Below are 25,479 nucleotides of genomic sequence, written 5' to 3'. Positions count from 1 at the left end.
GAAATTCATGATTTTTTGGTTTGTTTTCTTCACTGCTGATTTCCTATGCCTAGAATGTGCCTAAATGTTACGTGTCTACTATTTGTTAGATAAATTGCAAACTGAAAGAATGCAATAAACATGGAACACTCAAGAAATTTAGACTCCTGTTAATTTGACAAATAGCTTATTTAAATTCTTTTGGGGGGTCAGAGAAATAGTATAAGGGTTAAGGAACTTGCACATGACCAAAACTGGTTTGATCTCCCACAGTTTTATATGGTTCTCTGAGCACTGCCAGGGGTCACTCCTAAGCACAGAGCCAGGAGTAAGCCCTGAGCACCACCAAGTGAGACCCAACTTCCCACCAATAAAATGTCTATGGTATGCTAGAAATTCTATAATATTGTAAAATAATGATGGGTGAGTGATAATAAATGGAGGGGAGTGCTTTCTGTTTTAATGGGCAAAGAATAACTAAGGGGTAAAAATAGACATGTAGTTAATGAAATTCTAAACAATAATATACCACATTAGTAGCTCTACATGTTATGGGAGAGGTAAGAGGGAGGGAGGGAGAAAGAGAGAGAAAGGGAGAGATTGTTTAAATAGAAAGAAAGGGATACCATAGTTCTAAAAATGTTAATCAGGGCCAGAGAGATAATACAGTAGGGATGGCGCTTGTCTTGCAAGCAGACCTGGGTTCAAGCCCCTGTACCCCTGTATCCCTGAGCACCGAGCCAAGAGTAAGTCCTGAACACCAGGTATGGTACACAAACCAGGAATTAAATATTAATGCTATGAGGGACACAAGCCCGTAATAGCAGTCACAGCTATCTAAACCTTCAGGAACCAGAGCAAAGTGGTTCTAGGCATCCTCAGAGCCCTGCCCTCTGCAGACAGAAAAGCCTCTCTCTCCCTTGTGGGACACACTGGGGTATTGCCATTGAAGGCAGAGTTTTGTTTTTCTTTTTACTTTGGATGTTTTTGTAATCTTCCTCCTCCTCCTCCTCCTCCTCCTCCTCCTCCTCCTCTTCCTCCTTTCTTCTTCCTCCTTTATATTTCAAGTGTAGTGAAAAAAAGGGAGGGGTGATGGAGTAGGTACCTGTTCTTTTTCATCACCTAGGCCAGCTTTTCTTTTAGACACATTCCATATATTTTGTACGTTCTCTTTGAGTTTTTTATGGAGTCAAAATCAGGTCAGGGTCAGAGTTTTAGTCACTTGTTTTGTGTGCAGCTGACCCCAGTTTGAACCCTGCACTGCAAATATCCCCCAAACACTGCTAGAAGTGATCCCTAAGCATAGAGCCAGACTAAGCCCTGAACACAGCGAGGCCCCCCAGAAAAAGAACAAAATCTAGTCAGATGTTTCCTGAGATTAATGAAAGAAATAGCAAGAAAAGGACAAGAAATCTTCTGTTCATGCTCCATGGAAACTACCCCTGCAGATGAGGGAGGCCAAGGTCTCCACAGCAACAGAAGGAAAACCACATTCATCTCTGCCGAGAGCCGGGAGAGAAATGTTGACAAGTTTTCCCCCAAAGGAATGATTTTAATCAGACAATGACTTTTTTGAGATTAAAATTAATAAAGTCCACCAAGAAAAAGTCTAAACGTTATTACTCATAACTTTCACAAAATTTTGTGACAATAGAACTTGATTTGTGGCAAAAACTTTTTTTTTCTGGCGAATTAGAATGGGGGTGGGCAAGAATAGTAGAAATAAGTACCAGGAGGTTTACTCCACAGCTTTGAAGCCGGCCTTACCTGCTGGGGGAAAAGGCAGCTCAGTTAGAGAAGGGACCACCAAGCAAAGGGTGCTAGGAGGGCCCGCTCGGGATGGGAGATGCATGCTGAAAGTAGACTATAGACTGAACATGATGGCCACTTAATACCTCTATTGCAAACCACAACACCCAAAAGGAGAGAGAGAGAGAGAGAGAGAGAGAGAGAGAGAGAGAGAGAGAGAGGTGTGGAGGGGACGGGGTGGGATGGTGGGAGGGATGCTGGTACCATTGGTGGTAGAAAATGAGCACTGGTGGAAGGATGGATACTTGATCATTGTATGACTGAAACACAAGCGTGAAAGTTTGTAAGTCTGTAACTGTACCTCATGGTGATTCACTAATAAAAAATTTTGAAAAAGAAAATAAAACAAAATGGGGGTGGGGTGGGGAATAAAGAGAGAGGGAGCAAGGAAGTCTCTCCCTTAGTTCTGGGGGATAGCAGGACCCATGAATGTATGTAGGTTGAAATTTATGTGTTTATTTTCAGAAATTATTCTGATAGCTATTTTTCTGGTACTTAAACTATGGTACTGTTGTTAACACAAAATTTTTATCTTTTCCTGAAGCCTAAAGACGATTTGTTTTCTTTAATTCATCCTACTGTGCATTGCTGGACTCCATCAAGCGACCTATATATTGGCTCTGAAGAGGGTCTTATTTTAGTGTTTAATGGAGAAAGCTCACAAGTGACTATCCTCAATATGATAGAAGACTCTCTAAAGAGTAAGAAAAGGCTTTGCTTCATTTGCCCAGAAGTGTAGCCAACATCAACCTGCAGTTGACGATATATTTTTCTCTTAAAGACATATTTATTCCTGGGGCTGGAATGCTAGCACAGCGGGTAGGGCGTTTGCCTTGCACGCGGCCAACCCAGGTTAGATTCCCAGCATCCCATATGGTCCCCTGAGCACTGCCAGGAGTAATTCCTGAGTGCAGAACCAGGAGTAACCCCTGAGCATCACCAGGTGTGACTCAAACAGAAAAAAAAGACATATTTATTCCTCCTTCTCTTTTATTCTCTACTTAGTTGCCTTCTCCTGTGGGTATTCCTTATAGATACTTAATGTTTATTAAGTGTTCTGTGTTCTAGGCATTCTGATATCATTCTAATTGCATGTTTTATGTAATCCTCAAAATAGTCTTATAAGGAGTTAAAGTTTTGGGGAGGTATATGTCAAATTTATTTCATATTACTTACTACTTGCAGCTTGATAATGTAGTTTTAGTTTTATCTGACCTGTTAAAATCTGAATGTTTTCCTAAAAACTAAAAATGCATATGTTATATAATTCCACAATGTTAGTTACGTAGATCTGATGAACTTTTAAAAACTCCTGTGATTTGTATAAGAAGTTTTTATTATTCATTAGTCGGAATACATTACTACCTATATTCTTAAATGAAGATGATTTTTGAAATGGAATGAATATTTCTAGAAAAACAAATGAAATGAATTACTTTGTACTGCATTTTTAATTCCATGGCACCTGTTTTACCTTCACTTTCTTTTCCAAATCTAGATAAAACTCTGATGGCTCCAATGACTATGGTATATCAGAAGGGAGGAATGCTTGCTTCTGGACTTGTAATGTATTTTTAATTCAAAAAATTCTAAATATATATATACATAATTTAATTTGCTACCATATAGAATCATGAGTCTGAGTTTGGAATGTCAAATTCTGCAAATGTATTAATTAAGGTTGTTTTTTGTAGGATGATATGACAAAATTTTTCAACATGAATTTTAAAATATGTAAAAGAATGCTAAAATGAATGTTCATATACTTATTTTTTACAAGTAAATAAAAATAGAATTTTATAAACCTACATGTATCCCTGGGTCTTCAGAGATAGTATAGTAGGTAGGGCTCTTGTCTTGCATGTAGCCAACCTGGATTCAATCCCTGGCTTTCCCAAGCTTTGCCCGGAGTGATTCCTGAGCATAGATACAGGAGTCAGTCCTGAACACTGCTGGGTGTGCCCCCACCTCCCCCCAAAACAATAATAAAGCTCACAAAACAAAGCTAACACCAAATATCCAGTATCTGTCAATCAATAACATGCCTAATTGTACACTTGATATTTGAGTTCAGTCACAAATGGACTTTTTGTCCAGACTTCAGCTTATCCCCTTGTACATGCTCATTTAAGTCAATGTCCTCTATGTTTTAGTGTTTATAGTCTAATTAATATTGATAACCTTCATCTTCTTGTGCGAGGCATCAAGCTTGGTGCTTGGTTTTTACATTCTCATTGGTTCTCCCAAGGATTGTGCTAGTCAGATATTGCGCAGATAAAGGAACCAAGTCTCTCAGTATTTACAGCCAATAAGGAGAGAGGCTAGGACTTGAACTGAGGAGTGTCAAATTCCAAAGTTTTTGCTCAGATTTGTCAGAGCACATGGTTTCAGCAACCAGCAAAAGGGGTCATTCTTTTATTACTTTTCCTTGCTCATGTCATCTATTGTTGCTGAGGTTTGTAGTGAACCAACCAACACCCAGGTCCACTGGCATCTCTCTAGAGACCCCTATTTGCTTTGTCTCTAATGCACATATCACATTTCCAGGACTCTGAGGGATGCCAGGCCATGTATTCAAGGTAAGAGTTGTAGTTCTACCAATGAGAAGCAATCTGGAGTTCATAAACTTATCTCATTATGAACACTAACTCACGCAACCTACAAGTGTCCCATATTGAAACAAACTGCCTTCCCTATTTAATCTGCATTTGTGCTTTTTATGACTCTTGTCCTCTGCGTGGCTATGCTTAGTATTTCATGGTCACGGTTGTTCATCGATTTGCTCGAGCGGGCCCAGTAACGTCTCCATCGTGAGACTTTGTTGTTACTGTGTTTGGCATATCGAGTATGTCACGGGGAGCTTGCCAGGCTCTGCCGTGCGGGCGAGATACTCTCGGTAGCTTGCCGGGCTCTCCGAGAGGGGCGGAGGAATCGAACTCGGGTCGGCCATGTTGGCTGCATGCAAGGCAAATGCCTTTCCGCTGTGCTATCGTAATTTAAAGAAATTTGCATTTACCTGCTCTAGCAAAGAAGGAAAGGTGGTGGTGAGCGTGGCTAAAGTATCTTGAATATACTCTCCTTAATCCTCAAGTCCTAAGTGCCTCAACCATTCTGCAAATACTATTAATTATAATAGGATCTGACTGATCTGTAAATGATGGGTGAATTTGTCCAAACCTTCTTTACAATTTAAAGAAAAAGTGGGACTGGAAATATAGTACAACAGCTTGGGTGTTTGCCTGAGCATAGAGCCAGAAGTAAGCCATGAGCACCATCAGGCGTGGCCCAAGCCCCGCAAACCCAAAATAAATCACATAAAACCCCAACCTGCCCCTCTTCCCCCCCCCACAAAAAAAACACACCTTGAGAATAGTTTCAATCAACTTAAATCTGTATCTGACCACCAACTATCTTGAGCTGATTTTAGCCATGTTTGAGAATAGATAAGGAGAAAACTAAGGAGCAAACATCATAGTCCCTACCTTTGGGTCATCTAAGAAATGCGCATTAAATAACAGGCATTAACTAGAGTCCTTTGAAGTGAGGTGATTGTTCTGAATAAGCCACAATAAACTCTCGCTCTTTTGGTCCACCTTCAGTGTAATGAAGGCTATAGTAAGATAGATGCTAAAGAAGTTCTCAGAGAGGAGAGTTCAATAAAAATTTAGGTACTCCAAAAAACATATTACTAAAGAGATAAAATTGAAACTTTGCTGAATAACATGGTAAAAAGTTACCTAAGAAAGGTAACAGTACAGCACATTCTGGACCATGCAAACATAGATGACAATTCTAAAAACAAACAATAGATAGTGATCAATAAGTTGTAACTTGTCTGATAAGGAAACTATAATATTCTTTGACTGATTTTTTGCATTTATCTCATTTTTTGTCTCTAGGATGGCTTAATATATTCTTGTACTATTAAAGATTTTAATTGTACTGTCAAAGATTTTTTTGAGGTTGAAGAATCTTTGCAATATATGACATTTTCTCCTAATTACAAAATGCTGTTGTTACAGACAAGTAAGGTATGCTAAATAGTGATTCCTTAAAAAAATATAGTGATTTCTTGAGATAATTTTTTCAGTTATTTTATTGTTATTGTTACTAATATAATTTCTTTTTTGTTTTGTTCTGTTTTGGGGCCACACCGAGAAATTCTCAGGGGTTACTCCTGGGTTTCTTTTTAGGAGTTGCTGCTGGCAGTGCCCAGGGGACCACATGGGATACCAGAGCAAGTTCCCTACCCACTGTACTGTCTCTCTGGTCCCTACTATTAGTTTCTGAGGAATGAATTTATGGTGTATACACTCTACTATTAACTGTATCCTTTCCCTCAGACATTGTGACAGATGAAAGTAGAGTGTGTTGCTTGATTCCCTACTATCCAGAACTTGTTAGGGGCTTCATATGAAAATAAATAATCCATTTAAAAGGCTAAATAACAAAGGAATTTTATTTGTTTTGTGCTTGTAATTGATGTACCAGGAAGTTCAATGAAGCCAGGTAGCTACAGTGGGGCCACTTAATTTTCTCTGTCATTTATTGCCTGTCTTTCCTATCTGCTGCCTCCCTTTTCATGCACTCACTCTGTTTGGTATCAGGAGAGACTCCTGAAAACTCCCCAGGCTCTGTCCTTTTAGTGACCTGATGAAAAATGCCTTCTGGGAAATAAGCCCTGGGGTCTAGGCTCATTAGACTAACTTGAAGCACTTCTCTTACTAGTGGGTCAGTTCAAGGAGATTCTAAACCCTGAGTGGATTGAACATAAAGTCACATGCTTACCATTAGATTCTGGGAAGGCTTAAAATACCCAGATACAGGCTGTTATTGGACATATAAAGATACTTGTCGAAGGAAAATACAGTTTCTATAAGAAAGGAAGGGTGGAAGGCGGGTGGGAGGTGGGGGTTGAGATTAGAAATAAATTCAGGATAAAAAATAATGTTCACCTCAATTGTACCATTAGAAAAGCTTCTAATTAATGATATAATCCTCAAAGGTCAAGGTGAGCAGTACTTTATATTGTTAGGTAAAGATTTTAGCTGTCTTGCAAATAAATGTGAATAGTTTTCTACCTAGAGGAATTTTAAGCATGGAAAGATTTCAGTTTCTGATAGTCTGTGCTATGTCTTGATAAATGACAAACTCAAATTATCTATGGGGAGTAGGAAACAATAAAAAACCATAACATTCAAGTAGAAATTTATAGAAAAATGTACTAAATAATAATTAAATAAATATGTTTAACAGAAGAATGGACATAGTTAAAGAATAAATGAGCTAGATAATGCACCAGAAGATGTTTCCAGAATATAGTCCAGAGATACCAAAGGATAGGAAATATAAGTGTGAAAGAGACATGAAAGTTAATGGTGAGGGGCTGGAGCAATAGCACAGCGGGTAAGGTGTTTGCCTTGCAGGCGGCCGACCCGGGTTCGATTCTCAGAGTCCCATATGGTCCCACGAGCACCGCCAGGAGTGATTCCTGAATGTAGAGCCAGGAGTAATCCCTGAGCATTGCTGGGTGAGACCCAAAAAGCAAAAAAAAAAAAAAAAGTTAATAGTGAAAAGATCTAACGTATGTTTGATTTGAACCTCAGAAAGGCAAGAGAGTAGGGCACAGGCAATATTTAAAGCAACATTAGCTGGAATTTTTTTCCATAACTGATTACATGAATCAACAATTTAAGAAGCCTAACAAATTCAAGGAGGGGGGCATAAAAAGATATCTATACTTTAGATTAAACAAAATTAATTTGTTGAAAATTAAAGACAGAGAAGAACATCTTAAAGCAAAGGGATGGCACAAAATAAAAGGTCGTTTAAAGGGACTTTAGACTAGACTAACAAATAACTTCTCTGGTGCAGTAATGCCAAAAAGAGAATGGTCAAATGATAATTTCCAGAGTGGTCATCAAGCAAATTATGGCTTCATGGGTCAGAAACAGTCTGCTGCTTGTTTTTGTAAATAAAGTTTTATTTGAATCACAGTCACACCAATTTTAAATGTATTTTCTATGTATAGTTACGTAGTTGTGACAGAGTTCACATATTCTGCAAAGCTTAGCATATCTGTTAATTTACAGACAACGTTTGCTGACCCCCATGTAGTGAAATAAGAGAACAATCACCTGGACTTATACCTATTGAGAAGTACCTTTTTAAAAATATAAGTATAAGGGGAAAAAAAGAAATTTTTGACTTGGATCTCTTTTGTCCAGATTTTAGAACAATTCCGAACAATAATAAATAAAACATGAAAACCAGCAATTATCTACCAATTTGGAGGTGCCAGGGAGTTATAACTTTTAAGTAAACAAGAGCAAAGCTATTTATATTCAACTCATGAATTGAAGAACTCATGACTGGTCGAAAGCAGACCTCTGATTGCCAGAGCAGTGATCATATCACATAGCATAGTTACTTGGTAGAGATGATAGGATTTTGCCAAATGGGAAATTTAGGATCTGAAAATAATGGTAAGTCAAAAAGTGACAGTCAGTCACATCACAGTTTCCACAGAGATATTAAAAGTTTTCATTTGTGCCCACCATGCTTTAGTAAATGATAGGATTTGGTTAATCTGAACAACTTTCCCAATGTTCTAGATTTTCTACATGAATAGACAATTATTTTTGAAATTCAGAACAGAGTATTTTGTTCAGTTTTGTAAATTAAAAAATACTTAGAGTTGAAAACCAGAAAGTCCTATTTTTTTTCATCGATTTTTAAAAAATGATGAATGACAAGTTAAAATCTAGGTTCTAAGTTCTTTATGGCCAGGATCTTCCAGAATTTATCTTTGATTTAGTGAATATGTAACTACCTACATAATTATATTTTTCTTCTCTTTCTGTCTCTGTCTCTGTCTCTCTGTCTCTCTGTCTCTCTCTGTCTCTCTCTCTCTTTCTTTCTCTCTCTGTCTCTCTCTCTTTCAGGGATGTGTATATATTTGCACTTTGACTGAAGAGCCAGTCCTTGATAAAATCCTAGAATCTTGTGAAGATAAATTTCACTCAGTCGACTTTATCATACCTGGACATGAATTCTTGGTAAGGCATAGACTATCGCTTCACAGAAGGATTTTAAAGTCTACTTTTTTGTTGTTGTTTTGTTTGTTTGGGGCCACGCGTGTTAGTATACAGGGCTTACTTCTGGCTCTGTGCTCAAGTTTCATCAAATTGGATGACTGCATGCGAGGCAAACACCTTAACCCCTGTACTATCACTCTAGTCCTACAGTAGGATTCAAAGATGAAACTTTGTAAGTTTCTCTGCAACCTAATGTAAGTAGGAGACAAATATGATAGAAATGTCTATCACTTCCATTATCAAATCTTACTCTCCAGTTAGTAGAGTCTTCATGTTGTGACTTTATGAAAGTGAGTCTTTGAAAACGGCCAAAATAGTTGAAATTTTAGACACCATCCTGTTTGGTATCCACCATCTAGGCTTTTCAAGTCTGATATTGAAACATTCACCAGAGGACACTTTTTCTGATATTTAATTGTTTGACTTTGGTCAAGCTTAAAAAACCCTTTCACTTTAAAGATTATTAACAAATACATTAAGGTTGGGGGTTGTAGTAAAAAAAATACATAGGCAATAGAACAAATAAAATTTAGGGCTTCTTAGAATATTGAAATCTGACTACATGGTTTTTTCTTTGAGATGTTCACTGATAAGAATTATATATGTTTGGGGAACTGGAGAGATAATACAAGGGATACAGCATACTTATCTTTCATGAAGCCAGCCCTGGTTCAAATACCCAGCTCCTTTTATGGTTCCTCCCAAGCACTTCCAGGGGTCACTCCTTAACACAGATCCAGTAATAGCCTCTGAGCACTGCATGGTTAGCTCACACATCTCCAAAGAATGACTAATTATTAATGATTTTTCAGCTAATAACAAAACACATACAAAAATTTTGTTTAGGATTTAGAGGCTCGATCCTTCTTTCTTCTTCCATAGTATTCAAGAAATAGCACTTAAATAGTATCCCATTGCAGTTACTTTGAACTGAGTTCAGTCTTGATCCTATAAAAGAATAAAAGTTATTTTTAAAAGATAACAATATGAACCATGGATTTCTAGTATGTCAGGTAAGAAGCCTCATAACAGGAAAAAAATCCTGCACACTCTTAAAATCAAAAATCTTAGACTCACCAGAGAATTGAGATTGTAGGGCAAAATACTTTCTACAAAATGTTAGACACGGACAAACTGTCACTGAGGAACGCCATCTCCTATAGCAGATGCCCAGAAATAGGAATTTCTGCTGGACCAGGGGATTATAGCAGAGGGAAACTGCACATCCGAGTCTTTATACAGGTAATCTCAAGGGAAATCTTGTAACAAGAAAGGAAGTAAAATTAAGGACTCCCAGAGGAAATTTTAGCTCTTTACATTAACTGCAATACTAGGCAACACTTAAAGCAAGTAGAAAATTCAATTTTTCAATACGTGTGGGATTTTGTGGGTGAGTAGTGTTTTAAGAGAAATATATGGCATTGAATGCTAGCACACATTGGAAAAGAAGGGACTTTAAAGTCAATGATCTGGGGCCAGAGAGATGGTACAGCATGTAGGGTGCTTGCCCTGCATAAGGCCTGCCAGGGTTCATTCCCTGCATCCCATATTGTCCCCTGATCACTGCCATGAGTAATTCCTGTGTGCAGGAATAAGTGCTGTGCATTGCTGGGTGTGGCCCCCAAACAAACAAATGGAAATCAACGATCTGGGTACCTGAGGATATAGCTTTAGTGAAAGAGCAAATGCCTCGCAGGTGGGAAATGCCAGACTCAGTCTGACACTGCCTGGTTCAGTGGTTCCAGACGTGATTCCCCAGAGCAATGAAATCAGTAGGTTCCTTGCTTCCATTCTTAAAGTAGAAAGAAGAAAAAGTTAAATTCAAATTTCACAGGTGAAAATAAATAATAAAAATCAGAGCAAAAAGAAAATAAAAACGAAAACCAAAAATATAAGAATCAAGAAGTTTCTTTGAAAAGATGATAAAATTGATAAATTTCTAACCAGGTTAATTTGAGGCAGTAAACACAAATTACTAATAATAGAAATGAAACCAACATAATCTTATTTCATAATGGACATTAAAAGGAGAATAAAGAAGTACTCTGGATCATTCTGTTCCCACAAATTTAGTGATATTCAGAAATGAACCAGTTCCTTGAAAGACAATCTTTCAAGACTCATTCAAAAAAGGTAATTTGAAAAAGACTTTATCTGTTAAAGAGAATCAGTAATTAATAGTCACATTTTAAGACAGAAAGCACTAGGCCCAGATGGGTTCTTGGTGAATTCTATCAAACATTTAAAGAGAGAAATTAATCATAAAAAAAGTTGGGTAAAATGCCAACAACTGGCTATTAAACAATATACTGTTAAGTAATTACTGGGTCAAAGGGGAAATCAAAGAAGAAATGAAAAGTTCCTTCAAAATGAACAAGAGTGAAGGTACGAATGAAGTGCAAGCTGTCAGAAACCATGGAACACTGTGGGGCTGAGTGCACAGCAAGGCAGGTTTACACGAAGAAAGGGAAGAAAAGAACTCAAATCAATGAAATAACCTCACAGCTTGAGAAACTAGAATATATATAACAAATAAAACCCAAAGAAAGTAGGAAAGAAAATAATATAAACTGGAACAGAAATTGATGACATATCAATCAGAAAACAATACAAAGGGTTAATAAAATCAGAAGCTTTTTTAAAAAAAAATAGACAATATTGCCAAAAACTTCTCTAGGCTCATGAAGGGGGAAAAAAGAAAAACTGGGTCGAAGGTCACTGTCACTTTGTCACCGTCCTCCCGTCGTTCATCGATTTGCTCGAACGGGCCCAGTAACGTCTCCATTGGAGACTTTGTTGTTACTGTGTTTGGCATATCGAATACATCATGGATAGCTTGCCAGGCTCTGCCATGTGGGCAAGATACTCTCGGTAGCTTGCCGGGCTCTCCGAGAGGGGCGGAGAAATCGAGCTCGGGTCGGCCTTGTTGGCTGCGTGCAAGGCAAACGCCCTACCTGCTGTGCTATTGCTCAGGGGTCAAAGGTAAATGAAGAAAAATGACAACTCAGAAGCAAAATATTATAAGAGGTTTCTAGGAGTCACTTTATGTCTTTAACTTGAAGAACGTAAAAGATATGGATGAATTCCTATAATCATATATCCTACCAAGACTGAGTTGGGAGGCAGTGGAAAACCTGAACAGGTTAATCACAACTAAAGAAATTGAAATAGTAATGAAAATTTTCCCCAAGAACAAAATCCCTGGTTCAAATTAGTGAGTTCTACCAAACCTACAAAGAAGACTTACTACCCATACTCCTTAATCACTTCCAAAATATTTAAGAGACAGGAATCCTTCTTAATAGCTTTTATAAGGCCAACATTACTATAATGCCAAAAGCAAGACAGATATTACTAAAGCAGAAGATTACAGACTAGTATCTCCTTACAAACATTGATGCAATGATCCTCAATAAATTTTAGTGAATCAAGTCCGACATTATAGCAAAGGTTTTATTTATTTATTTTTATTTATAAGTGAAACATCCTGAGGTACAGTTGTAGACTTACAAACTTTCGTGTTTGGTTTTCAGTTATCCAGTGATCAAGTACTCATCCCTCCACCAGTGCCCATTCTCCACCACCCATGATCCCAGTAGCCCTCCCACCCCAACCCCATCCCCCACCCCACTCTGTGGTGGGGCATTCCCTTTTGCTCTCTCTCTCTCCTTCAGGGTGTTGTAGTTTGCAATAGAGGTATTGAGTGGCCATCGTGTTCAGTCTATAGTCTACTTTCAGCACATGTCTCCCATCCCAAGTGAGTCCTCCAAAAAATCCTTTACTTGGTGTTCCCTTCTCTATCTGAGCTGTGTTTTCCCCCAGCATGTGCTGCCGGCTTCCAAGCCGTGGAGCAGACCTCCTGGTACTTAACTATTTTTGGGTGTTTGTCTCCCATTCTGTTACTTTATATTCCCCAGATGAGTAGAGTCTTTCTATGTCTGTCCCTCTCTTTCTGACTCATTTTAATTAGCATGATACTTTCCATGTAGAATCACTTGTTTGCAAATTTCATGACTGCATCCTTTCTAAGTGCTGCATAGTATTCCATTGTGTAGATGTACGAAAGTTTCTTTCTTTTTTTTTTTTTAATTTTTATCAGTGAAACACCATGAGGTACAGTTGTAGATTTACAATTTTTTGTGCTTGTGTTTCGATTATACAATGATCAAATACCCATCCCTCCACCAGTGCCCATTTTCCACCACCATGGATCCCAGTATCCCTCCCACACCCATCCCCCTTATCCTACCCTGCCTCTGTGGCAGGGCATTCCCATTTGTTCTCTCTCTCTCCTTTTGGGTGTTGTGGTCTGCAAAAGAGGCATTGACTGGCATTCATGTTTGGTCTATAGTGTACTTTCAACATGCATCTCCCCTCCTGGGAGGATCCTCCAAACACCCTTTATTTGGTGCTCCCTTCTCTATCTAAGCTGCCCTTTCCCCTAGAATGCCCGGCTGGCTTCTAAGCTATGGAGTAATCCTCCTGGTACTGATCTCGGCTGTTCTTGGGTATTAATCTCCTATTTTGTTACTTTATATCCCCCAGATGAATGCAATCTTTCTATGTCTATCCCTCTCTTTCCTACTCATTTCTCTTAGCCTGATACTTTCCACGTAGTACCACTTGTATGTAAATTTCATGACTTCATCTTTTCTAACAGCTACATAGTACTCCATTGTGTAGATGTACCAAAGTTTCTTTAACCAGTCATCTGTTCTCAGACACTCAGGTTTTTTCCAGATTTTGGCTATTGTGAACAGTGCAGCAATGAACATACAAGTGCAGATGTCATTTCGACTATACTTTTTTGCATCTCCGGGATATATTCCCAGGAGTGGTATTGCTGGGTCAAATGGGAGCTCAATTTCTAATTTTTTGAGAATTGTTCATACTGTTTTCCAAAAGGGCTGAACAAGTCGGCATTCCCACCATCAGTGAAGGAGGGTCCCTTTTGCAAAGGGATTATTATACCATGGCTAATCATTCCAGGAATGCAAGGATAGCTCAATGTATACAAATAAATTGATTTAATGCACCACATCAATAGGCAAGATAAAAATAATATGATCATATCAATAGATGCAGAGAGAAAGCTTTTGACAAGGTTTACCTTACATGATTAAGAAAAAAAATAAGGGTCAGAGAGATAATACAATGGGTAGCCTTGCATGCAGCTGACCCAGGTTCAATTGTTAGCATCCCATACGATCTCCTGAGTCAGCCAGGAGTAAGCCCTGAGAACGGCTGGTGTGGCCTCAAAACAAGCACATTCTCCCTATAAAACCTTCAACACAATAGGGATAGAAGAAAGGTACCTCAAGATAGTAAAGGTCATTTATAATAAACCAACAATGAACATCATGCTCATTGATGAAAAACTGCAGCCTTCCCTCTCAGATAAGGCACAAGACAAGGATTTCATTTCTCCACTACTTTTTAATACAGTTTTGGAAGTCCTTGCAATAGCAACCAGGCAAGATAAATCAAAGGCATCCAAATTGGAAAAGAAGTTGTTAAACTATCACTATCTGCAGCAATAGTGGCTTATCAGTATGCAGCAAATGTACCAAACAAGTAGATGTCATCTACTTGTTTGGGCAAACTGGGTCCAGAATGAACTCAGTGGTGGAGCACCTGTTTTGCATGTATGAGGTTTCGAATTTGATCAGAGGCATAACCATATTCAAGCACCAAGACCATGGATACTGAAAATATTACTCCTGCCAACACCACAAGGCAGGTAGTAGAACAAAGGGAAGGGGAGGGGAGGGAAAAATAATAGGAGACATTGTGAATGTGTATGTGTGTGTGTAAGAGTAGAGCATGTAAAACTCAATTTTTCTATCATCCTAAAACATCTTTAAAACGTCAAGAAATTAAAAATATGGCAGTGTGTAATTTCATATTCCTGGCCTCTGTCACTAGACAGTAATCCCATTGAATTTCCAAGTCACTTTTATCTCCAGTATGTTACCCTGAGAAACTTTTAGCTTTCTAATACTAATTTTTTTATTATGTGTTATTAAACTGTATTAAAAATAATGTTTAAGGGGGTATGATGCCACCAGCAGGTCAATCTGTACCTGCAGAGTGAGTGCACCAGCAGCCTGATGGTGCCTTCAGGCTTCCTGATACCCCGAAATTGCTGCTGTGCCTTTAGCCAGACCCCAGAAACTTGGGGCCAAGTTTACCAAAAATTAAATGGCCAAAAGTTATGGGTATGTGGAAAACATTCCCACAAACCAGCTCAGCTATACAAGCTCATTTACTGGCCTTATTTCAGAGATCCATAAATAAATCCCGAAAGAGATCAAAAGTCGAAGTTAAGCTCAGACCTGCACATGGCTGAACAGTCCGGGGTAAATTGGAGGGGGCCAGGTTAGCCTGTGCCCACCCAATCAGAGTCCCTGGCAGCCGCTAGTTTCTACAATCCAAAATCACCGCCATATCCCCAGCCCAGCTCCACCATCTCAGGACCGACCTCACCAAGACATAATCTGCTGAAAACTTGGGTATGCAGGTTTTGTGACTGAAATCTCCAGGCTTTCTTGAGGGTCAGGATGGGCTACCTCCCCCCACCTCCCTGTTCTTCCAGAAGCCTCAGCAGTCACATCCACACCTCAAAGCAGCCACCCAACTGAAAAGCTACTCCAGCCTTATAGTCCCGATAAAAATACTGCATGCCCTGAACAAACACCATGACATCTTGGCACCTGGATTGCAAACCATAATGTCCAAAAGGAAAAAAGAGAGATAGAGGAGAGAGAGAGAGAGAGAGAGAGAGAGAGAGAGAGAGAGAGAGAGAGAGAGAGAGAAGGAAATTTCCTCCCATAGACAGAGGCTAGGGGTAGGGGTGTTGGGGGATGGTGGCAGGGAAATGGGGGATATTGGTGGTGGGAAATGTACGCTGGTGGAGGGATGGGTGCTGGAGCATTGTATGACTGAAACCCAATTATGAACAGTTTTGTAATGGTCTATCTCACAGATAATTCAATTACAGAATTTTTTAAAAAATTAAAAAAGTAATGTGGAGTTCATGCCCAATTCAATCAGCATAATCAATAGCTGAATAAAAAGCATTACTCCTACATTTAAAAATGTTTATTCAAATCAAAAGTATTGATATCTAAGTTGTGATTATAATCCACATGAGTAAAATAAAAATTTATATTAAACATCATTGTGACTGACATACTTGAAAAGGGGAGTTAAAATATGTTTTCATAACAAAACTTTGTTTTCCAGCTGGAGTTTGTTTTTTTCTTTTACAGACCCTCTCACCTATGGGGGAAGTTTCCGTTTGGAATATAGAAGATGCTTCAAATGTCAGCAGGATTTTTCTAAACACCCCAGTAAGTGTTTTAATAAATAGACTTTATAAAAATACTTAATTCAAGTATAATGACACTGCCCTCACCCCCTTAGTACAGGTAATAGACTGGAAATACTTGTTACAGCTGTCTTATTGCATTTTAATTACCTATATATAGAGTAGCTCTTGTTTATGAAGTCTATTCCACAAAGGTAGAACATAGGTATTTTCCTAGTGTAGAGAACAAGGCACCTTTCTCTGCGGTGGCAGTCATTTCTGAAGTCCTGGTGGTTTCTGTCTTAGTTGGGGCTGTGAGTCCCCTGTGGACAGTCACATGGTCTCTCAGGAGTCAAGCAGATGTCAGTGTTCGCCCCAGAAAGTAGCGCCTCAGCACGTTATCTGGAAGAGACATGGTAGGTCTTGAATTAGTCTTTAAGTGCTTTTACTCAGAAACAAAGCACCCTCTTGACCTTAAAGCCCTCAAACTGCAAGGGGACAAGTTAGAAATGAAAGGAAATCGTCACTTTGACCAACTTGAGCCAAAAAGAGCTTAAATGGGGCTTACTGGCCGAGTCTACTATAGACTACACAGCCTTTCTGGCCTTGGATTTGTTGAATTCAGCAATCTGAATTATATTCCAAGGATCTTGTTTTATTTCTTTGCCTCGGTACTGGGCCTTTCATTTAGGCCTCATTCTGTGGAACCCAAATCCTCACATCAGATGTGTCTGGGAATAAGGCTTCCTGAGGTAGAGAAGTCTTTCTTTACAGAAGACTAAGGAAATGTCTTCTGATGTCTTTTGTTTATTTGGGGCCACACTCAGCAGTGCTGGGGCTATTATTCCCATCTTTGTGCTCAGGGGATTGCTCCAGGCAGTGCTTGTGGGACCATGAGGTGCTGAGGATTGAACCTGGAGCTCCCTCATACTAAGCATGGCCTCCTGGCCTTTGAACTATCTCTCCGGCAGTTCCAATGTCTTAACATCCGTGCATTAATCACAGATGAGAAATGCTAAGTGACTAAAATCTTAGCCCAGGAAATGGGAGTCAAATCCATCCTATTTGGTCCTGAGAGCTAGAGGAGAGATGGTCTTTCACTAGCTATTTAGCTTTCCAGAGGAGGTACCTGGCTCTTGAATGGCAAAGCACAAGAGCCCATAGCCCCTGGTAGTCAGATAAGATTACACACTTGTTTAACTACAAAAGAATCAAGAAACTATACCAACGCTCCTTAAAATATCATTCGATGTGCAACAGGGCTCCTGATGAGACTTGAATCCTGGGAATAGGCAGGGAGGTTACAATCCTGGCCCTTTATGAAATTAAAGTATGTTATACAATAAGACAAATCATCACACTTCACATAAGAGGAGGCAAAAGATGCATAGTTGAATGAGATAGATAAAACATGAAAAGGTTTATACAAACTTTTGCCTTGGAAGTTAAATATTGTGAGCAAAAGATTGAAATAAGAGTGTTCCCATCATCTGCATGACATAAGCGTATGCGTATTCTGGCACTTGTGTCTTGGTACATATAGGTGTATGTGGCACCAGCATGGCAAAGGCTTATGGTACTCCCACTTTTAAGAATTCATGCATGTTAGGTCCTTGTAATTTTACAAATGACATGCATTAGTCCTGTTTTCAGTAACCAAAGAGAATTCATTTGCTATTTACAACCAGAGGTGAAACTGAAGAGGAGGCTCAGTGCCTATTCCAGGTGATTCATAGAACTCATGAGCTCCTTCCTTGAGCTACTTTCTAGAGGCTGGGGTGCTATATAATGTATTGTAGTAGGCTATTTGGGGGTTCTGGCAACAAGTAAAACACACACACGCGCACACACACGTTCGAGCGCATATACCCATGCACAAATGCATGTCCGTATATATACACAAATGCATGCACAGACACCAAGCTCTCAAGGTTTTCAGTTAAAATTAAAAAATAAAAAACAAAAAAACCCTTACCATTTCATTTTCAGTTTTACACTGAGGTACTGCTAGTTCAAACTAGGTAAATTTCAGAAAATAAACTTTTAAAATTAAAATCGAATGCTTTTTAGTTTGGAGATTACATTGTAACAAGGCAGGACACCCGAGTTTGATCCTGTACTCCATCATCAGCCATGCGGTTCTGGGGCCAAAACTTGCTGGACTGTTCTCGGCGTCTACTTTCTATAAAAATCTATTCTGTGAAATGATACTCTGTTAAGATCTTTCTGTTTCTGGGGGCCAGACCAATAGTACAGTTGGTAGGGCATTTGCCTTGCACGCGGCCAACCCAGGTTTGATCTCTGGTACTCCTTATGGTGCCCTGAGCACTGCCAGGAGTAATCCTGAGTGCAGAGCCAAGAGTAATAGCTGAGCATCACCCCGTGTGGTCCAGAAGTCAAAACAAAAACAGAGACCTGTGAGAACAATAATTGTGATAACAGTTACAAAGCCTTCAGGTTAAAGTCTCAGTCGTACAATAATCAAACACCCATCCCTCCACCAGTGCACATTTTCCACCACCAAGAACCCCAGTATACCACCCATCCTACCCTTTCCCTGCTAGTGTGACAGATGATTTCCACTTTACTCTCTCTATTTTGATTACATTCAACTTTTTGACAGAAGATCTACCATAATAATTTGGAATTTCCCCCCAACATTCAGACCTGCCAAGAAGGCATCATTAGATAATTTGTTTTCTATTGCTAATAATGAAGAGCATATGATGTTGCGTGGCCACACAATTTTGGATTTCTGATATTTTAGTAATTAAGTCCAGAGTGATTTCTGCCAGAAGCCACTGGGTTTGTGTGCCTCTGGAATCATGGCCATTCAGGAGCCAGAGGAGCCATTCGTGGATGGCAACTTGGGGTCTCATTGGTGTGGGGAAAAGGACTGGTTCCAGCCCCCATCCCGTGAGGCCCCGCATATCTCATCACTGCAGGCTCGTACCTCTTAGTCCAGTAGACTGAAAGATGGCAGTCACCATGCCATGGAGGGGAAGAAGGCGGAAGGAACAACGCCCCTTCCCCGCCCAGAATAGCACAGGGGCCATAGCTTAATTCACAAGCTGGAGGAGCTGATCATGGGTGGCAACTTGGGGTCTCGTCCAGGTGGGGAGAAGGACCGGTTCCAGCCCCCAGAGATGATCAAGAAACTGTGAGCTCTTTTACTTTTTTAAGGACTGACTCCAGAATCCAATGATAAATTTATTTTTCCTTAAAATTTTTAAATTATATTATAATTTACCAAGTTGTTTATAAAACAGTTGTTTCAGGCATTAAATGTTCCAGCACCAATCCCACCACCAATGTGCTGCCCTTCCCTCTACCAGTTTCTCACCCACCACCTCAGTCTGCTCCCTAACAGGCACCGACAAATTTACTTCATATTTTTGGTCACAACACAAAGGAAAATGGAATTATCAAAACTTAGATCAATAAAGAGTCAATTGACGATCATTGTTACATATCACAGTGGTGTTACTGCAGCCATTGTCTGAGCATCTGTAGTGCTAGTTGAGCCTTCAGTGTTATTGTTCAGGCTATTTGAGCTTGGTGGGCTTTTATGCAACGTCCCATCAGATTTGCTGTGAGCCTACTGGACTGACATTACTAAGAAATTTGGAGAGGTTATGCACCCCCATATGCAGCTGAGTGGTCCAGAAGCTATAGCTCTAGAGCAATTTGGTGGCTTGGCAGTTTAATGGGGTTCGATTTGTGGATCTGGGCTAGTTCTATGTTGGAGGGTATGAGGTATGGCTGCAGGCTGCTTTGCCTTCAGGCAGAGGGGAATCTGCCTGCCCCCATTCCAATTTCTTTATATTCTTATTCTAATTTGAGGATTCAAGAAGTTGATGTGCAATTCTTGTGTTTTCTTAACCGATATATTAGCTTGGGAATGTTGAGTCACTACTTTGTAAGAATTTACACATGAGGGATGGAGAGGGAGCTCAATGGCCTGAACACATGCTTGGCATGTCGGAGACCTGTGTTCAGTCTCCATCACTGTATGGTCCCCTGTGCACCATTGAGAGAACCCTCAAGCATTGAGCCTGGAGTCAACTTGGGCATGGCCCAAAATTTAAAAAAAGAAAAGAAAACGTACAGCATTTGTCACTCTTCCCATTCCTCAGGATTTACAAGTCAACCATAGAAGTCCTCTGTAGGAGAAAAGGTTCTCCTTTCTGGTGCAATGAAGTGAAGGGTCTGCGGGTTTCTTTCCACAGACAAGTGTCCTGGCGTGCTCACCCTCATCTCTCTCAGCAGTTGTAGGGACAGTAACTGGCTTTGTCCAGTTCCTTGACCTCCGTAATACCAGCTCCCTTCGTATCATTCACAAGATATTTCTCTCCAGAGCGCCTGTGGACCACCTCCTGTAAGTACTCTCCTGGAAGCCTTGTTTCCTTGTTGATGTTTGGGACACACCTGGCAGTGTGCTAGGATAGAAACCTGGGTTCCTCTATACAACACATGCGCCCCAGCCCTTTGAAAACTCTGACCTTGATCATCATTTTTTATTTCTTTACTTTTTCTATTTGTAATTTAATTGTTTATATTTACGGCATCATGATTTATAATAATTTTGATGATAGGATTTCTTGCATATAGTGTTCCAACTCTACACTCTCTCCATAGTGTCCATTCCCTCTATCATTATCTCAGTCTCCCTCTGTTTTGTGAGCCTCAGTTCTGTTCACCAATTCTTAGTCTTCCATATTTATCCCCTTGCTATGGTTCTTTATAATCCCACATGTGAGAGAGATCATTCTATATATATCCCTCTCCTTCTGACTCACTTCACTCAGCATGATACTCTCCAAATCATCCAAATTGCATGGATTCATCTTTTCTTATAGCTGAGTAGTAGTACGTTGTTTCTTTATCCAGTCATCTGTTTTTGGACACTCAAATTATTTCCAGATTTTTGCTACTATGAATAGTACTGCAATGAACATAGGAATACAAATGCCTTATGGAAAATTAATTTTTACCTTAGAAACTTGGTTATAGTAGTGAGAACTTTTTTATTTTTTATACAAGATTAATGTATTTTCATGGCCACCAAAGAACCCAAAACCTGCCACCTGTTCTTTTGTCACTCCTAGTCTGCTTTTTTTTCTTTTTTTCCCTCTTATTCCACTACCTGGTCGTTTCAATTTTGTGCTCAAAAGTCAAGGCTTTATTTTTGAAAACCACAGCACCCAAAAGGAGAGAGAGAACAAAAGGGAATGCCTTGCCACAGAGGCAGGGTGGGATGGGGGGGGGGGTTGGAGATGGGAGAGATACTGGGATCATGGTGGTGGAAAATGGGCACTGGTGGAGGGATGGATACTCAAATATTGTATAATTGAAACCCAAGCACAAAAATTTGTAAGTCTACAACTGTACCTCATGATGTTTCGCTAATAAAAGTTAAAAAAAAGTAAAGGCTTGTCTTCTATTCCCTTGTTTTGTTCCTCTACATACCACAAATAAGTGAGATTACTGATTTTTGTCCTCCCTCTGACTTATTCCATTTAACATGATGCCTTCTGGTATCATCTAAGTTTCAATAATTGCAAGATTTTTATCTTATAGCTGCATTATATTCCATTGTGTATGTACACTGCAGCTGCTTTATCTATTCATCTGTCATTGGACATTTAGGTTATTTTTTATACAAGCTATTGTACTTAGTGCTTAGTACATAAACAAGCAAAAAAAGAGAACTCATTCATTTTTATTTATACAATTTGTACAAGCACTTAAGAGTATGGCATGCACTTCTGTTGTATTAACTTGGTGAGCAAGGTACTTCTTGTCTATCACACAGGTGAAAAAGATGAGACATAAAGAATTTAAGTTACTGAGTTACAATCATAGACAGCAAATAGATCAGAATTTGAATCCAGATATCTGGGCTCCAAAGGGATTGCAAAGCAAATAATTTTCTTTATCTCACTCCCTCTCTCTCTCCCTCTCTCTCTCCCTCTCTTCCTTCCTCTATCCCTCTCTCTCTTCCTCTCTCTCTCTCTCTCTCTCTCTCTATCTCTCTCCCCCTACCTCCCCCCTTTAAAATGTGTCTTGGAGAATGTTTTCTGTCCACACTTAGAGTTCTTCAATTTCTACAATTTCATAGTGTATTTCATTCTACAATTTCATAGTGTATTTCATTGTATAATTTCATTCTACAATTTCATAGTGTATTTCACTACCTCCACTACCTAGCCGCCGCCACACTCCAGGACACTTTCCGGACCCGCGCGGCTGCGACACATCATAAGACACTAAATACCCATCTTCCAGAATTGTCGTACCATATTTGACAGGGCTCAAATATGGTAACACCTATGAGGGCGATTAGAGGTCACCCCAAAAGCCTCTATCCCTCTCGGAAAGACTGTCAAGCTACCGAGATTATTCCACCCGCACGGAAGAGCCTGGCAAGCTATCCGTTGTGTATTCGATATGCCAAAACCAGTAACTACAACTGGTCTCATTCACCTGACCCTGAAGGCTTCACCGACATGGCAGCACTGAGAAGGATGAGAAAGGAGAGGCCGATAAAATCTCAAGGCCGAACTAGGCTGCCACAACAAAGGAAGACAAAAATGATCGTCTGTACTTTCAATGCACGTATGCTAGCATCAGATGCATCCATCGAGGACCTGATGGTACAAGCGCAAATGATCAAGTACGACATCATTGGTCTGACCAAGACAAGAAGGCACGAATCTCACCATGCCGTTTTCGACACTGGAGAAGAATTGTTCCTCGGAACATGCGATAAAAGAGGTGTCAGAGGCATCAGTGTCCTTGTCAACACAAACTTGGCCATGAGCATTGATTCATTCAAATGCCTAACAATCCGAATCGGACGTTTACATTTGAATAGATGTGGCTCACTGCCGGCAGTTTCCATCTTCGTTGTCTACGCACCAACATCTCATTATAATGAAAGAGAAATTGAGAAGTTCCACATGGAGCTGGAGAAGTTCTATAAAGAAGACCACACCTTCTACAAGATCATTGTGGGTGATTTTAATGCCAAGATAGGACCGAGAAGATCAGCTGAAGAACTTCACATCGGGACCCATGTGAAGAATGGAACGAACAGGGTGACAGACTGTCTGAGTTCATCATGTCAACCAAGACCATCCATGGTAACTCACAGTTCCAGAAGGCAGAATCTAAACGATGGACATGGGAGTCGCCCGGTGGACGATTCCACAACGAAATAGACCACATCATATTCAGTTGACGGTTTTGCCTGACCAATGTCGCTGTTGTCCCAAAATTCCGAATGGGATCGGACCACCGTCTCCTTCGTGCAAAATTCACAGAGCGGGGAGAAAGGGCTGCAAAGTTTAAAAAGAGAACTCCCAGAATGACCACCAACTGGGAGCTCTTTGGCACTATTGTGGCAACATGGGAAGATGCCATTGTTGACAACATTGACGAGGAATACGATTGACTGTTACAGCACCTCCATGAATGTGCGAGGAACGCCAAGAGAGAGATCACTTAATCACTTAATCACTTAACTTCCTGTTAGTCGTCGATTTGCTCGAGCGGGCGCCAGTAACGTCTCCATTTGTCCCTGTCGCGTGCTAGTGTAGCCCAATGGCATCTGTTCGCTCCGGGAACATGAAGGGCCTCAAACCGATCGTTCATGATCTTGATGAAGAAATCTGACCATCTGGAAGGTGGGCGGCCACGCGGTCTTTTGACATCCCGTGGAATCCTGTCGGTAACAGCTCTAGTCCAGCAGTCGTCTTTAAATCTCATTACGTGACCAGCCCATCTGATTTTGGACACCTTGGCAAATGAGACAGAGTCCCTGATTCTTGATCGTTGACGGATGTCAGAACTCCGGATTCTTTCTCTCATTTCAGTGAAACGTGATATTCCAAGCATAGCTCTTTCTGTTCTTCTTTGGGAGACCCGAATAGCGTTCTCATCTTGTTTGCGTAGGGCCCAGGTCTCTGAGGCATATGTTAATGCAGGAAGAACAGTGGAATCAAAGAGATGTGCCCGGAGCCGGAGGTTCTTCGTCCTCTTAGCTATTTCTTTGACGTTCTTGAAGGCGTTCCAAGCCGCTCTCTTCCTCCTGCGCAGCTCGGGTGCCAGGTCATTTCTCATGTTGACCTCTCGACCTAGGTACAAATAGCTGTTGCATTCGGAGATGGTTGTTCCATTGAGAGCGAATGGGGCGTCAGGAACAAGGCTGTTTCTCATAAACATTGTCTTCGTAAGATTCAGCTGTAGTCCTACCTTTCCACACTCACGGTCAAAGTCGATCAGCATTTGTGCCGCTTGGCTGATGTTTGGTGTTATTAAGAGAGAGATAGCCAAAAAAAACGCCTGTCTTCAAAAACTCTTGAACTAATTCGCCAGCGTGGTTTGGCGCATGCCTCAGGCAACCGTAATCTTAATGTCAGAGCTCACAAAGCAGTGCAGAGATGCGATCAAGGAAGACCTCAAAGAGAGAAGAGTAGAAGTGCTGGTAGAAGTGGCAGAAGCCGGGAAAAGTATTCATAACGCCCGCCTGTCCTTTGCCAACTACAAGACCAAGATGACTGCCCTCTGACGTCCTGATGGATCCAGCACATCTTCCAGAACGGCAATGGAGAAGATTATCCATGACTTCTACTCAAATCTCTTCGATAGCCATGTCCACTTGCCGACATACCAAATTCCACAGGATGGATATGTTGTTCCCAACGTTCTCCCTTCCAAAATCCGACACACCATTTCGTTGGTAAAGAAACGAACAGCACCCAGCCCAGACAAGGTCAGACCTGAACACCTGAAGAACCTGCCGTCAGTACTCATCAATACACTGGCTCGGCTCTTCACACACTACCTATCTGAATGCAAGGTTCCGTCCCAATGGAAAACCAGCAGGACTGTACTACTGTTCAAGAACGGAGACATCCATGACATTGGCAACTATCGCGTGATCTGCCTATTGTCTGTCATCTACAAGTTGTTCACTTGAGTCATCCTAAATAGGATTGGCAGAACACTAGATGAAGAACAACCATGCGAGCAAGCCGGGTTCCGCAAAGGATTCAGCACCATCGACCATATCCACACGGTAACCAAGCTCATTGAGGTTTCTCGGGAGTTCAAGATGCCGCTCTGTTTAACGTTCATTGATTTAAAGAAGGCCTTTGATTCTGTTGAGACAGAAGCGGTCATTGAAGCCCTAGCCAATCAGGGCATTCAAGCCCAATACATCAGGATCCTCCGTGAGCTGTATTGTGGATTCACTACCAGGATCTCACCATTCTACAAAGA

The 25,479-nt window shown here is 40.4% G+C and overlaps 1 protein-coding gene across 1 annotated transcript in view; it reads left to right on the top strand.

Annotated features, from left to right (window-relative positions):
- CFAP43 (cilia and flagella associated protein 43) overlaps positions 1–25,479 on the top strand; it is a 105,864-nt gene that overhangs the window by 17,661 nt on the left and 62,724 nt on the right. Inside the window, exons 6-11 of the mRNA XM_056120838.1 lie at positions 2,333–2,478; positions 3,270–3,351; positions 5,688–5,819; positions 8,733–8,846; positions 16,157–16,237; positions 20,424–20,572. Of these exons, the coding sequence (XP_055976813.1) occupies positions 2,333–2,478; positions 3,270–3,351; positions 5,688–5,819; positions 8,733–8,846; positions 16,157–16,237; positions 20,424–20,572 (704 nt within the window). The remainder of the gene's footprint in view (positions 1–2,332; positions 2,479–3,269; positions 3,352–5,687; positions 5,820–8,732; positions 8,847–16,156; positions 16,238–20,423; positions 20,573–25,479) is intronic.

The sequence above is a fragment of the Sorex fumeus genome, unplaced genomic scaffold, assembly GCF_029834395.1.
Source record: "Sorex fumeus unplaced genomic scaffold, SorFum_2.1 ptg000043l, whole genome shotgun sequence".
Classification (NCBI taxonomy): domain Eukaryota; kingdom Metazoa; phylum Chordata; class Mammalia; order Eulipotyphla; family Soricidae; genus Sorex; species Sorex fumeus.
Note: the sequence above shows the minus strand (reverse complement) of the source record. Positions and strands in the feature narration are given on the sequence as shown.